The sequence below is a fragment of the Balaenoptera borealis genome, assembly GCF_965194805.1.
Source record: "Balaenoptera borealis genome assembly, chromosome: 5".
Classification (NCBI taxonomy): Eukaryota; Metazoa; Chordata; class Mammalia; order Artiodactyla; family Balaenopteridae; genus Balaenoptera; species Balaenoptera borealis.
In genome coordinates, this window is record NC_138862.1 from 122590860 (window position 1) to 122606493 (window position 15634).

The 15634-nt window shown below is 40.4% G+C and overlaps 1 protein-coding gene across 1 annotated transcript in view; it reads left to right on the forward strand.

The window, feature by feature from the left end:
• The window catches only part of SLC9A9 (solute carrier family 9 member A9), a 555669-nt gene that overhangs the window by 281798 nt on the left and 258237 nt on the right, over positions 1-15634 (forward strand). Inside the window, exon 9 of the mRNA XM_082393417.1 lies at positions 3759-3847. Coding sequence (XP_082249543.1) covers positions 3759-3847 — 89 coding nt within the window. The remainder of the gene's footprint in view (positions 1-3758; positions 3848-15634) is intronic.

The window sequence follows — 15634 nt, forward strand, 5'->3', positions numbered from 1 at the left end:
CTAGAAGCTCCCAAGAAGGAACCATGGAGCTGGGCCCCAGACCTCTGAGGACACTGCCTGACTGCTGGTGCTTTCTCTGAGGGGGTCCCAGGAGGCTGGTCTGGAAGTGAAGGAAAACAACAAAAAACAAAAAGAGAAAACAAGGCTGGGACCAGCTGCCAAAGCTGTGGTGAAGAACCATTGCTGAGATGCAGCTGACAGAGCCCATCAGGCAAAGGAAGATGTAGTCTGGAGAGCCCCAGCCTCAGGATCACAGAGCCAGCACAGGAGGGTGGGCTTGGAGCTGAGACACTAGTTCACAGACCTGCACAAGGAACACTTAGTCCCCCTCCCCCTCCTTTTTACAACTGAGAATCTGAGATCCAGAGCATGTAAGAAAGTGGTCTAGGGCCTCACATAACAGTGGTACAACTAGGGCTAGCAGGCACAGGGATGTAAAAATATAGTGGCAATTAAAATATACTTTTGTAAGGTAGAAAACTGGCAACTGTGAATCTGTTTTAGATGGCAGAGAATTTTATAGCTAATAGATGTATTCAGGTGAAACATTTTCAAAATGTGTTTTAATTTGTGTGAGTTAATTAATTACCAAGCCATAGAATTAGGATTATGTATGCTAATACTAAGGGTCAGATCAGCTTTGTTGTTTTATTTTAATCACAACACCAAGACTCTGGTCATGTAGGCAGACTCTCCATTGTTTGCTGCTCGTGTGACATATCTGTAGACAAAACTCAAAAAATATTAGCAGAAACTTTGCCTATTAGTGTTCTAATGGGAAAACCAGTGGAGCTACTGGAGAAAATATCCTCAAAGGAGATGTCCAGCCAACTCAGGTATATAATCTTCATCATCAAATCTCTGACTCTTTCCCTGGGACATCAGAAATGATATTTTTTAGATGGCTTAAGGTTACCTTAAAACATTCCTGGAGGGTCTAATACAGGCAGAAAAGTACAGGGAGTCTGTGGAATTTTGAATCTTAGCTCTGCCACTTTCAAGGTGACCTTGAGTAAATTACTTTGGTTTCTTGTTACCTGGTGATAGGAATGTTCATTTATTTATTCAGCAAATATGTGGAGTGCCTACCATGTGCCTGACATTGCTCTAATGGCTGGGGGCCAGTGAATCACTCTGCACTCCCTGAGCTTTCCACTGCAGTGCAGGAAGGCAGAAAATAAACCTATAAATATATAAAATGTTAGGTGGCAGTAAATAATATTAAAAAAATAGGTCAAGGTAGGCAAATAGAGAACAACAAGAGGAATTATTTTTATACAGTGCATAGCAGAGGCCAGTCTGATAATGTAACATCTTAAGGAAAGGAGGGAGCCATGTGGATGTCTGGAGAAGACTTTTCCAAACAGTGGGAACCGGACATGCAAGGGCCCTGTGGTGGAACCTGCTTAGCGAAGACGAAGACGGTGTGTGACAAGGGGGGAGCATGGTAAGAGCGGAGGTCAGGGAGCTGTGGGGAGGGGAGGAGGGAACAGGACTAGATCCTACAGGGCCTGCTTGTTATGGGTTTCCATTACAGAGCTGGGAGCAGAGGACTGACATGATCTGAATTGTCTTAAAAGATTCACTAGTGCTGCTGGGTGGAAGGTAGACTGTGGGGGGCCAATAAGGGAGACGGGGTCGGAGGTGCAATTGGGAAGCTCTTGCTGTAATCCAGGCAGAAAATGATGGTGGCTTTAGAAAAGGGTGTTAGTGCGGAGGTGTTGAGAGGTGATTGCGTGCCGGGTAGGTTTTGAAGGACCCGTCAACAGCATTGCTGACGTACAGAGAGGGGAGAAGTAAAGAGTGTTCCCAGAGTTTTTTGCCTGGGCAGCAGGAAGAATGGAGATGCTATTACTGAGGAGGGGAAGAGAGTGGGAAGGGCTGGTGAATCGTGCGAAGCCTGTTGTGAGATAATAAATCAGTGAAATAAATAAGATGATGTGAATAAAACTAGTGTGTTGCTTGCCCACAATAAGCATTCAGCCAATCTTAGGGCCCTTACCTATCCTTTATTCTTTGTTACTTCTTTTTGTTCTCAGAATGCATTTGTGCACTACCCACACCCCCCTCCCTTTTTATTCACTACTTCTCCGCAGATCAGTATATAGTCAAAACATTCCCACAACAGTGGGAGGTCGGCTAAACCTCACCCAGAAAAACCTCCAACAGACTGCTGCATCAGCAGAGGTAGATAAATTGCATTTTTAAATAAAGAAAGAAAACTACTTGATGACAAAACAACATGCATGGCAATCCTCCTAGTTCCTCGAAGTCCTTGAAGTACTTCAGTACCCCCAAAGTTTCCCTGGTACTGGTTGTTTTTTAATAGAAATTCTGTGAAGAGTGAAATATAGTATTTCATAAGCATTTTTTTCTTTGAATTTCTGAAGAGAGGCTAGAAAACTGAAAAGTTACCCAAAGCAACTATATAAATGCTTACTGCATATATTATTTCTTGGCACAATTTCCTAGCTGTTTTTATTCTTTTGCCTAAAAGTTTGAAGCATAATATTAGAAGGAAATAAGTGATGTAAATGTATTAGACAAATATGTCTTAGCAATATTTTATCCAAAGCCAACACCCAAAATAACCAGCATATAAATAGAAGCATACAGTGTACATATAAAAAATATGCTTGGTTCTTTAAAATTCTTTACTGCAGAATTTTTATTTCATTTGAAATGTCAGTATTCAGTTCACATATCTCTATACTCTTAAGAATCATCAGCATTTAATTTATGAGTGTTTTTAGTTGGAAAGAGTGTGCTGTTTAAAATTCAATTCAATCCCCTTGGTTTGGGTTGAAGACTACTTACATCTTGTGTTTTTCCCAAAGCCCTCCTCTATGCCCAATTTCCCATAGCTAATCAAATCTCTAATCCAAGGTAGAATGCAGCCCCTACCGCTTCCCCACCCCAGCTCAGGGGCAATAACACAGAGAATAACAGAGCCCAGGGACAAATAACACGTTTGTCCCATGGTTGCTCCTCCTCTGTCCCCAGACAGCATCTAGTGTATGTGTGGCTTCATGTAACATTTAAAGCTGGGTATAATGATGGCTTAAGAAATAAATCCTGCAACCAGCCAAGAAGCAGCTGAGGGCCCACTGTGGATAAGAAGCACGCAAGAACAGACCAGCTTACCTTCAAGGAGTGTGTGCCTTGGATGTGTTCACAAGATTATCCAGCAGCAGAAAGACAAAGCCCCCAGCTTTGCCAAGGAGGTGTAGAGGCAAACAAGGATCTCTTTCTGGGCTTGGCAAGTAGGAGTATTGGCCGAGGCAACTGAACCCTTGTAGATGTCTTAGGTTTATGACTCGTGGTTTTTAATACTAAATTATGGTATGATAGGAACTTCTCAGGCTCCTGAAGGTACACAGTGGAAAGCAAATGTCTAAGCAAATATGCCAGCATTTAGTATAAAATGCAGCCGAGTAGTTGGCAGTAGCTGTGAGAGGCCTGGAATTAACTATACAGTCTTTTGTTCATGGGTTTCCAAGTATAACTTTCCTAACTCATGACCAGAGAATCATTTATCCCCAGGAAGAATCTACTTCTTAATGCTTTTCTTTAACTTTAATCCTGTTAAGTTCCATGTTTAAAGTAAGCAGCCAGGTTTACCAAAGGTTTCATCACCATAATTATTAGCAATTTTAACTCTACTGATACCAAGTCTGTTTTCCAGCTGGGATAGCCCTACCCCTTTGACTTAGATGGGAAAGAAAATTGATTTTGACTGGTATGTTTTTAAATTTCAGGGATAGTTGCTGTTCTCTTCTGTGGAGTCACACAGGCACATTATACCTACAACAATCTGTCGCTGGATTCCAAAATGAGGACTAAACAGGTAAAAAAAAAAGCTCACTACAGGCTTTGTCTCTTTTCTCAGTGTAATGGTTACGTAGCAACTCTGGCAGGGCACTTGGAAAGAATTTCATTAGTAGAGGAAGACAGTAAGCTGAAGTCTTCGTTATAGGTTGGATATTTATAGATTTTTTTTTTTTCTTCAGGATAACTATTAACAATTCTCTTGGTAAGCAAAAATATAGTTATAATGGTCTCTCCCTCCTGAGAAATGTGGAACGTAGACTGTCAGTCTTGAAGATGAAAGGCCCACCATCAGTAATAATTCACAGTCACTTACATCTAAAAGCATTATAAAGCATGTGAGATTGGGTAGTTTTATAGAAAGAAGGAAATGAAGAAGGATAAGGAAGTAATGTTTGGTCTTTAATTGGGTGCTTTTGCTTCCAAGTAAACTCAACTGCCAGTTGTCACATAAGCAGAATGTATCTCCCATATGCCGGGAACACATCTGTTTTGATGTTGGCGCATAAACACTCACAGATTCCTTCCACAAACATTTGCTGCATCACCACTTTGTGTCAAGCACCGTGCTGGGTACAAGGAATAAAAGGGCAGATAATATATGACCCTGCCTTTAAGTGGTTCATTATCAAGTCTGTTGAGGACAATAGAGATGTGCAGTGAGCAATTAATTATCCACAGTGTGATAAGTACTGAGATAGAAATGTCTATCTAGGTTGTTTGGGGAGAATTCAATAGGGCCTCCTCCCATGGTTAGGACTGGGAAGGTGAAGAGAAAGTTTCCAGAGATGATAGCCCAATCTGGAGCTTGAAATGCAAATAGAAGTTAATTAGGTAAAGATGTGGGATCCAGTGGGGGATGAGAAGGTAGCAGGAAGGGCATTTGAGGCCAAGGTTGTAGCATGGACAAAAACTCTGAAGCAGTTGATTGGAGCACTTTAAATAGTTCTGTGTGGCTAGTGAATGGGGTAAGGCTGAAGTTAGTGGAATACAGTATGCAATGAGACCGCATACACAGCCAGAGACCAGCTTATGGAAGGACTTTCATACCTTGTGAAGAAGTTTAGACTTTAACCTAAAGGTAATGGGAAGTGGCTCTAACAACAGAAATTTATTGTCTTACAGTTCTGGAAGGTAGAAGTCTGAGATCAAGGTATAGGTAGGATTAGTTCCTTCTGAGGGTTCTGAGGGAGAATCTGTTCTATTCCTTGTTTTGACCTTCTGGAGGTTTTCTGACAATCTTTGGTGTTCTTTGGCTTGTAGACACATTATACTAATCTCTGCCTTCATGTTCACATGGCATTCTCCCTGTGAGCATGTCTGTCTCTAAATTTACCCTTTTTATAAGGATACCAGTCATACTAGAATAGGGACCCACCCTACTCCAGTATGACCTCATCTCAACTTAACTAATTACATTTTCAAGGACCCTATTTCCAAATAAGGTCAGATCCTGAGGTACTGGGGGTTAGGAATTCAACATATGAATTTAGGATGACATCACTCAGCCCATAACAGGAAGTCATTGAAGTGTCTTAGGTAGAGTAATTTACAGATAATTGAAGTTCCATTTTAGAAATATCAACTGACAGACAAGAAGAGCATGGATCAAACGGCACTTGTATCAACTAGCTTGTGCTGTGTAACAAGCAACCCCAGTGGCATTTAGCAATAAACACTTATTTTTCGTGCATCTGCAGGGCTTAGCTCTTTTGATCTGGGTTGATCTGGGTGGCTTTACTTGTCTCAACTAGGATGACTCACTGTCTGTGGGTTTGGTGGGGCTCTATGCTAGAGTGGGCTTGACTAGAGCACGTTAACCAGTGCCCTGTGTCTGTCATTCTTCTCCTGGCAGAAGAACAAATCCCCGTGTGCCAGTTCATTTCAAGCTTCTGCTTGCATCACATTTCCTAAACATCCTATAGGCAAAGAAAATCACATGGCTGAGCCCAGGGTCAAGGGGCTGAGCAGGTCACTAGCTCACAGTGGGAGAGCACTGTAAAGTTACATGACAAGGAACATGGATATAGAAAATTATGAAGAATAGAACCAAATTATTGCAATCTATCCCAAAATGCAAATGGAGGTAGATAGGCTCCTATAATAAGCCCAATGATGCTGAGAACATCTGATGTTGGGGCAGTGGGAGTGGAAAAAAACCAAAAAGACATCTAAGCAAACCTGTGATCGGCTAGGAATTCCTAAACAGTTTTCGAAGACTTACCTTAAAGCTCTGTAAAATGGCTATTGTTTTCATCCTTCTCTCTTTGTCATGTCCCAAGCTCAGCTGGACCTGAGCCCACGTCCCACCTACGCAGCAGGGACTCTGCAAGGTCACCCTTATCTCTGCCCATCAGAGGACTCAGAAGATGCAATTACAGACATTTTAAGGAGCCCCAATTTTAAAAAATGAACCAAAAAACTGATACCAGTACCTAGAAACTTCCAACACATAGTCTCCTAGGATCCTTTTAATTATGGAGACTACTAGCATTCTCTAGAATTTAAAGGGAAATATCTTGGGCTGGTTTTGCCTGACCTCATATGGTTCTCTGAGCATTTGTATTCTGAAAGGCTGAACTCTGTTTAGGGACTTGCACTTTTAAGTCACGCTATCTAGACCGCTCAGCAGAACTTCAAAGATAACTCATCTCATGGCGAGACAGCAGCCCAGCACCTAGGGGAGACAAAGCCAAAATCAGTGCCCCACAGCCTTCTGTTCTCCTCTGAATGGCTTGACAAGCACTCCTTGATGGGCTGCCAGCATCCATTTTTACAGCAGCCTCCTTTAGGGAAGGAGATTTTTACAAGTTCATTCTTTAACATCCAGATAATTGCATCCCTTCATCTTTGTTCCCCCCATCGTCTTCTTTCCTGGGTGTCTGGTTCATGGTAGGAGCTTAATGAATGTTAATTCCCTTCCCTTCCCTTCTCATACCTTTCTCGCATTTTTTCTTTCAGGATCTCTCATTTTCTATTTATTTTTTCTCTCAATATATGCATACATAGCAACTGTGCACATTTATACATGAATATATATGCATACATCTACACACATATTCCCCACTCTAGTATATAGAGTCTGAGGTCACCATTTAAAAAACAAATGAGATCAAGTCCTTTAATGAACTTCATAGATCAGAAGTCCTTGGCCACATCTGCACCAATGTAGCAAGCAAAGTTTAAACTCCATGTGGGAAACCAATTATAAATTGTAAAGAAAAGCTGAGGCAGGTATTATAGAGATTGCCACTGTTTCCTTTAGAAACGGGCAAAGGTTTAGAAAGTATTATATGACAACACATGGTTACAGAATACATTATCTTCCTCTGCATCTCCCTGAGTTGTGTTCGTTGTCAGTGGGAGAAATAGCCTCTTTGCTCCTGTCCCCAGGACTGTTTAATGGGAGTGAAGGAAGTCAATTAGTGAAGTGTAGGAAAAAATCAATGAAAATCAACTTTGTGTTATAAAATCCTTAGTTATGGGCTTCCCTGGTGGCACAGTGGTTGAGAATTGGCCTGCCAATGCAGGGGACACGGGTTCGAGCCCTGGTCTGGGAAGATCCCACGTGCCGCAGAGCAGCTAAGCCCGTGCTCCACAACTACTGAGCAATGAGAAGCCCGCGCACCGCAACGAAGAGTAGCCCCCGCTCACCACAACTGGAGAAAGCCTGTGTGCAGCAAGGAAGGCCCAACTCAACCAAAAATAAATAAATAAATAAATTTATATATCTAAAAAAAATCCTTAGGTAATATGATTTACAAAAGAATTTTATTCCTGGACTGTGCCTAGATCAGCTAATGAAACGGCTATATCTGGATACAAAGACTTTTGAGAATTAATATATCCTTTGTAGCTTCAAGAATTAGAGTGCCTTTTTAAAACTGCAGTTTTACATTAAAATATGTTTTGTAACTGATAATGACCATCTAGATGCCGGTGAATTGATTTTCACGCCAAGCCATGAAGAAACATGTTGCATCACTGTGTGTTAGGCACAAAGCAGCATAATAGAGACATTCTGGTGCTATTACCCACCATGAGGATTTCTATTTTCATAGCACAGCACTCTAGTAAAGAGTATATGAACATACGTGGCAACCCTTTCCCTGGACTCAAAGCGGTTTGCTTACTTTAGGGTGTGCACATCTAGCCCTAGAGACAGACAAATACTGCAAGCCCTGGCTCTTGACCTAGAAACTGAGAACCGTTAGAGATGCTCGAGATGGACATCAGCACAGGGCAGTCTGTGAGCCTAGACGTCTCACCCTGAAGCATCCAGAAGACCACATACCGACCTCCTGACCCCACTCACACAAGTCCCGGCCTGCCTCCCAACCCCTTCCTCCCTCATGCCCTCACCCCCTAGGCAGGCCGGGGAGCTGATAATCTGGGCCAGATTCCAGGGTGTTTCCATCAGCTGTCTCTTCCTTGCCTGAGGCTGACTTGCAAAACCATGTACTTCTCTACCATCCTTTTTTTTTTTTAAAGATTAAAGGGTATCCTTTAATTTTCCCTCCAAGGTTTTGGGTTGTTTTTTTTTTTTAATTTATTTTATTCAAGTGTATTTGATTTACAATGTTGTGTTAATTTCTGCTGTACAGCAAAGTGATTCAGTAATACATATATATACATTCTTTTTCATATTCTTTTCCATTATGGTTTATCACAGATCTACCATCCCTTTTAATTAGAATTTCTCCTTCCCTTCCTGCTGTTTCCACCTAAAAATTACTTCCAACAGATACACATGGGTGTATAATGTTAATTTAAATAATTAACATCTGTGATGCATTAACATGTACAAAGTACTTATTTAATTTTTACTTACTTCTCTACCTAAGTGGTAGCTCTTCTTATTATCACTGATTACCTTCATTCATTCACCTAATATTTTGTGAGAGCCTATTTTGTGCCAGCCGCTCTTCAAGGTGCTGGGATACAAGAGTGAATCAAAAAGAATTGCTAGTAGAGGAGTTTGGAGTAATCAAAATAAATAAGCAAAACATACAGAACATTCACGGTAAGTTATAAGGCCAATGATAAAGCAAGGAAGGGAGCAAGGAGTGTGTGTATATGGGAAGGCAGGGTTGCTCCTTTAAACAGGGTGGCCAAGGAAGGCCTCAAAAAGAAGGTGATCCTTGAAAGAAAGAAAAGAGGGAGCTATGTGGACATTTGGGGCAGAGCTATCCAGAAATTGGGAACCACATACACAATGGCACCCTGGGACAGGTGACCAATGTGGCTGAGGTGGAGTGTACCAGGGGAGAGCATGAAAGACAATATCTGAGCAGTGACAAGGGACGGGTCCTGGGAAGCCTGAACGAGGTGGGAAAACACCAGAGGCTTTTAAGTTCAGGTGTGGCATGATACGATTTAAATTTTAAAAGAAGGGAGGTGTCATGTATTAACTGGAGAAGATTGCAAGATAGCACATTTGAGGGACAATCGACAACCAAGTGCTGATTTGTTACATTTGAGATGTGTATTAGTCCACAAAGCAAAGCTGTTGATAGCCAGTTGGACAAAGAATTCTGGAGTTCAGGAGTGAAGTTTAGGCTACAAGTATAATTTTAGAAGTCACCAGGATAGAGATGATATTGAAAACATGAGGCTGGATGAGATCTCTAAGGAAGTACTAGAGGAGAGATCCAAGAACCAAGCTTTGAGGCACTTCAATGGTGGTAAGAAGTCAGGAACCAGCAAAGGAGACCGAGAGGGAGAAGCCAGTAGGGAGAAGGAAAACCAAGAAAGTATGGTGTCCTGGGAGTCAGATGGAGAGTCTCCAGAAGGAGCATGATGAATGGTGTCAAATACTGCTGAAAGGTCAAGTAAGGTGAAGAACATGAATGTCATTGATGACATTGATAAGAACCGTGTTGGTGGAGTGTCAGGGTAAAAGCCTGAATGTAATGGGTTCAAGATAGAATGGAAGGAAAGAAATTGGAAACTGTGTGTATAGACGAGTCTTTCAAAGGATGGGGAGCAAAGAAATGAGATGATAGCTGGAGGGAAAAGTGAGGCCAAAAGACAAATCGTTTTATTTTTAAGGTGGGAGAAATAACAGTACTTTTGTATGCTGATGGGAATAATACAGAGTAGAAGACCGTGTGTTAGAGGGTTTGCCAAGACTTATGAGTGGCAGAGGGAAATTTTTAACTTAGATTTTTTGATTTGTAATTCAAACTGTTTTGCCTTTTACTATTCTTTGATTAGTAAATGGGTTTAGTAGCAGTTGGGGGGCTTAACATCATTTATTCAGTAAACCTTGAGTGGATGGATAGATGAATGAGTGAGTGAATGAATGAATGTTTGGCTATCTTTATTATCCTTTCAGCTAATTAGTCATTTATCTTATATTTAATTCTGTCATCTTTGAAAGTCTTTCAGTGCATTTTAATTTTTTTATTAAAATATAGATCGAGATGGACATAGATGTTTTCGTGCATTTATTTTTGAAAAGCCAGATTCTTTGCCTAGCATTTATGGGCAAACAATGACATCTTCATTACAGCACATTCTTTCCAGATGCTTATTTTATTTCCATTCCCCCAGATGATATTTTAAGTGTTTATCACCATTGAATGGAAAAGCAGCAATGCAAATCCAAATTTAAATTTCCAATAATAAAAAAAAAAAGACAATGGGAGCCAAATTAGATGTGCTGTGCATGACTTTGTAAAATAAAAATTCAAGAAAAAGAACAGGAATGTGGGGAAATCCAGATGATATGGTGAAAAGAACACTTCAGCGAGAGTCCAGAAAGCTGGAGTTTGTCCATTATCTCTACAACTAATGGTGGGGCCTTGGATAATTAATTTAACACCTGTGAGCTTCAGTTTTCTCCTTTGTAAAATGAATGATTGAACTATATGACTGGGTTTTAAGGAGGATGCTGTAAACCTAATAATTCTCTGACTTGACATAGAGCATAAAACACGCATCTGGCTCCCTCTTCCAGACTGGGATGGGCAGGGATCACTTGATTACAGTGCAATGCATAGAGATGAGAGGAGCAGTCAAAGTTTGCCATTACTCTTGTTGACAAATCGTTGGGTAGACGTTTTAATAAGCTGTCAAATCAAATCCAAGGATGAAGCTGTAGAACATCAAAGTCCTTGATTTATCCTGGGGTGAAAAAGTTTCACTGAGGGCTGGATACTTTTTTCTGGAAAAATTCTCTGTTCCTACGTGAGTGATTGTAATGGGTTCTTCAAAGACTGCCTGCTTCCTTGGGGTGGAGAGAACAAAGCTTACGTTGCTACCGCTCAGTGTCAGGGTCTGCCTGAAGGGCTTCCCAGCTTTTCATTTCAAGCATGGACCGAGTGTGGCCTGAGCACCACATGGTTGCATGGCAGGCACCATGCTAGAATCCAGGGAGACAAAGGCCAAAAAAAAGGCAACCAGGGGACTGAATTGCTCCCTGGAGGCAAGGTGTTCACGGGAAGCTGATTGTGGGTTGGGTGTTTTAGAGATGGCTATAAAGATAATTAGGAGATAATCATGCAGATTTCATGGGAAATGAAAACAAAGAGAAGAGAGTATGCAAAAGCAGAAAACTAAGAATGATCTTGACAAGACCTAGAAACAAAGAGATAGCACACTCTGCCTGGGGCTCAGGTTGCCTTGAGGAAGTAGATAGGGGTGGGTTTGGGCTGCTGGTATAGGTTGTGGAGCAGGAAAGGGAAAGGTGTGGGACAGGGTTGAGGATTAAAATGGAGAGGTGAGTTCAGGTGGACATTTTAGTGTCTCACTGTGCTCTGTTTAGGAGAACTATATTCTATAAGGCTCATACTTGCTTAAGGCTTTTAGACATAGAGATGAGGATAATAATCAGATCTGTGCCTTACAAAGATAATGAAGGTAGGATCATGAAGGAAGTGACATCAACCCATGACATCAGTCTCCCTGCTCACCACACGTCCTTTTGATAAATGCTTACATATGTAACATCTAAATTTATCTTAACCTTCTGTGGCTCTAGGTATACTTTTGTCCTGTATAATCTCTTAGGATGTTGTGGTCTATATGAAAAGTTTATGGAAATTTACCATTTAGTTTTGTCTTGAACTTAGGAGTTGCTGAATTAATAAATAAATGAATGAGTGAATGAATTATGACCTTTAACATTCCAAGATAAAAAATAGAGAGGGGGAACAATGTATACTAATTAATATTTTATTTAATTCTGATATGATGCATTAATTTAAATGTAATGAGTTGGATGTACAAAGCAAATGTCTAGGGTAATCTTGAGATACTGAAAGAAAGATCAAGTATAATTCCATTGCTTGTTTCCTGCAGTGTGCCTCTGCCTTATTGATTTGCATTACAGTGGTTTTTGATTATGGTTTTGTGCAATTTTTCTCCATCACTTTTAACAAAAGCAAGCTCGTTCCATCCCAGTTACCTGTTCTGAGGCACAGTGCAGAGAGAAAGTCGGGGGCAACAATGCCCCTGTCTCCCTGGGTTCTGAGAAGTAAGATCAAAGATATCTTCATAAAGCATAGAATTGCCATTTTTAAAAAACTCTAATTACATTTCTTTTGTCAAGATTTCTACCACTTTTCTTCTTCCCTTCATTCAAAGTACGTTTAAAAATACCATCCTGGAAGGGTTGAATTCATAAATGATGGCAAAGTGTTTAAATTTCTCCTTAGCTAAGCTGGTGATTCTTTTCAATGAAACTCATTATATTGTATAAAGGACATTTAGTAGTTCAGCTAATAAGTGTTCTCTTTTAAATGCTAATGAGAGTGGAGCTCCCACATAATGGCAAGAACACACTGTACTTTCGGTGCCCAGAAAGAATTACTGTCTGTGAACCCCTAGTTAAGAAGCTGTATGCCACAACCAACTTGGATTATAGTAGGGGCCACAAATGAACATTAGGCACCCTCTGTAGTACGTATCTCCTATATGCCAGGTACTGGGGCCCAGGGAGAAATAAAGCCAAGTAAGACATGAGATGTGCTTTCCCTTGAAAGTTTTTCACGTAAGTTTTTTTCTCTGATAAAGCTGTAACATAATGGTACCGTAACTTCTCGATTAAATTTTAGCTACTCTTTTAACCACACGTCTGTGTTTGTTTATCATAGTATATAATTGCAGTTGAGAATTTTAAGTCATAAAATCTAAGAAGTTCAGAGCAAGGTGGGAATATAAACTTTTAAACCCAGAATTATGTTGGAGGAAACTGAAGCCCAAGGAAGTTCGATGACCTGAGGGGTAGAGTCAGTTCTGCAACCCAGGGGCCAACCTGGGCATAGACCGATGCTCAAGGGATGTGCCCTGCAAGCTAAAAATATGCAATACCCACCTTCAGAAAGCAACCTTTGGTGTATTACTTATCTATTGCTGTGTAACGAATTACCCTAAAATGTGTCAGTTCAAACAACAAACTTGTACTATTTCGTATAGTTTTTGAGGGATCAGAGTCTAGGAGCATCAGCTTAGCTGGGTAGTTCTAGCTCAGGGTCTCACATGAGGTTGCAGACAAGCTGCTGGCCACGGCTGCAGTATCTGAAGACTCGACTGGGCCTGGAGGATCCACTCCAACATGGCTCACTCACATAGCCATTGGCAGAAAGCCTCAGTTCTTCACCATGTGCCTTCCATAGGGCTGCTTGGGTGTCCTCATGGTGTGAAGGTAACTTTCCCCCAGAGCAAGTGAAACCAGAAAGAGAGAGAGCAAGAAGAAAGCAGCAATGCCCTTTATTAACTACTCTCTGAAGTCACACACTGTCACTTCTGCCATATTCTGTTTGTTAGAAGCAAGTCACTAAGACCAGTCCACGCTCAGTGGGAGGGGAATTAAGCTCCACCTCTTGAAAGGAGGAGTTTCAAAGAATTGTGAACATATTTTAAAACTACCATGGAGCCTGGTGCCATTTTGGGAAGTGATCTTTTGATTATGGTTTCAATTTTTTATGCGATTGAACACTTAGGTTTTCTGCTTCCTCACTAGCGTGGCTGAGGGAGGTGACACTATAGAGCCATTCTCTCTGCAGTGGAGTTCAGCTGGCAGCAATGCCCACTGGGGCTCTGTCAGTAGTGTTGGGGCTACGAATGACTGAGCCACACATTTAGAGGTAATTTGTGAAGTCCTTCCACTGTGGACAGTTTTTTGTAAACTGTTCAACTTTACTTACCGTAAAAGTCAACTTTACTTTCCTAGTAAACCATCTATTCTCTCCAGCTTTTCAAAACTTTTAATAACAACAATTGTTGAACACTATTACCTGGCATTATAAATATATATTTCACATAAATTATTCCAATTAAAATTCACCAAAAAATTCATGAGGTAAATAATAATATTAATCATATTTTACAACCTTAGAGAAGTTAAAAAGGTCACCCAAAGGATAGAGTTGTGCACCATAACCCATTATTAGTTTCATGTCTTTTTCATATATTTGATTATAGACTTTTCCTGTAGACAGTGATGTGTATGTATTTTCCCCCTTCTTTAAGTTATGAAACTGCATATTATACTGATCATTTTAAGAAATAGCACTTGGATTTGTTTATCTATTCTACTACCATGTTCTCTAATTCATTCCTTTCTCCTTTTATCACTGTCATTTTCTTCCTCTCCTTGGGCTTCGCTTCTTCCTCCCTGTCCCCTTTGTAGATGACAATGAACCCAAGTAACCCTGTCCTTGCCGACCAACACTCCTCCCTTTTCTCTTCTTTTCCTTTCTCAGCCTTAACACTAACCGGAGACGGCCTTGATAGGTAGAACCAAGAATGACTTTTCTTCTTCCACCAAAGTATCGATGCTGTCACATCTTGTATCCTATTCACCTCTTTATCTTGTGACAGATATTTTATTCCATTTTGCTGCTGTTGTTTTCCTCTTTCTTCCGGATTCATCAGTACTCCATGTAGCTAAGAGTAATTGAGTATTATTGTTGTTTTCTTCTGCTTCTTCATCCCGATCATAAAAGACTCTATATCTGAGTCACCTGCCAGGACTGTCTATCTCTACCCAATAGGCAACATTTTGGGGATCCATATTAATTCACCATGACATTTCTTGCCAACAAGATTCAAAGCCTTCTCTTAATTTTTGTCTTATCTTAACCCTAAGAAAGTATACTTACCTCATTCAGCATTTTCTAAAACTTAATTTTTTACTACATTTTCCCCAAAATAATGGCTTTGTATTCTTTACCACCATGTAGAGCTTCAGCCTCTCAGAGAGATGGTCCTCTCGCTCTCTCTTTCTCTCTTGCCCTTTGTCTCAATTTTTTCTCATTTCTTTCACCTTTAGAAAACAAGAAAAAAAATTGTTATTAATGCTTAAGTATTAACATATAAATATATATGATCCATGTCCTTCTATGTATGAGTCTGATTCACTGCTTAATGGGAAAAATTTATCTGAATAGGTTTTAAGAGATCAGCTGGCCTGGTCCCCATTTTGATGACATTCAAGACAGATGGTTGCTCATTATTACCTTAAAATTTCTAAGGATGGCAATGACATAACCCCCTTGAATAGCCCATTATAGTTTTATCACCATGCTTGACAGGTGCAGATATGAGGGGCTTCAGTCTCATAATGGCATTTTGGGATGATAAATGGAAATTACTGTAATCTTTCTACTCATTTTAATTAAATTTGATTGATGTAGCACAGAAAACATCAAGGCTGAATACATGCACCAGAGCGTGTGTTTGTTAAAGAATACTGCCAAGTTTAAGGATGCCATTTCCTTGATGGTCTTGAAAGATGCAGCAAATGGATTTAATAAAATGTTAAGTCTTTGTGCAATTCCTCCAGAAGAGAAATTGAATT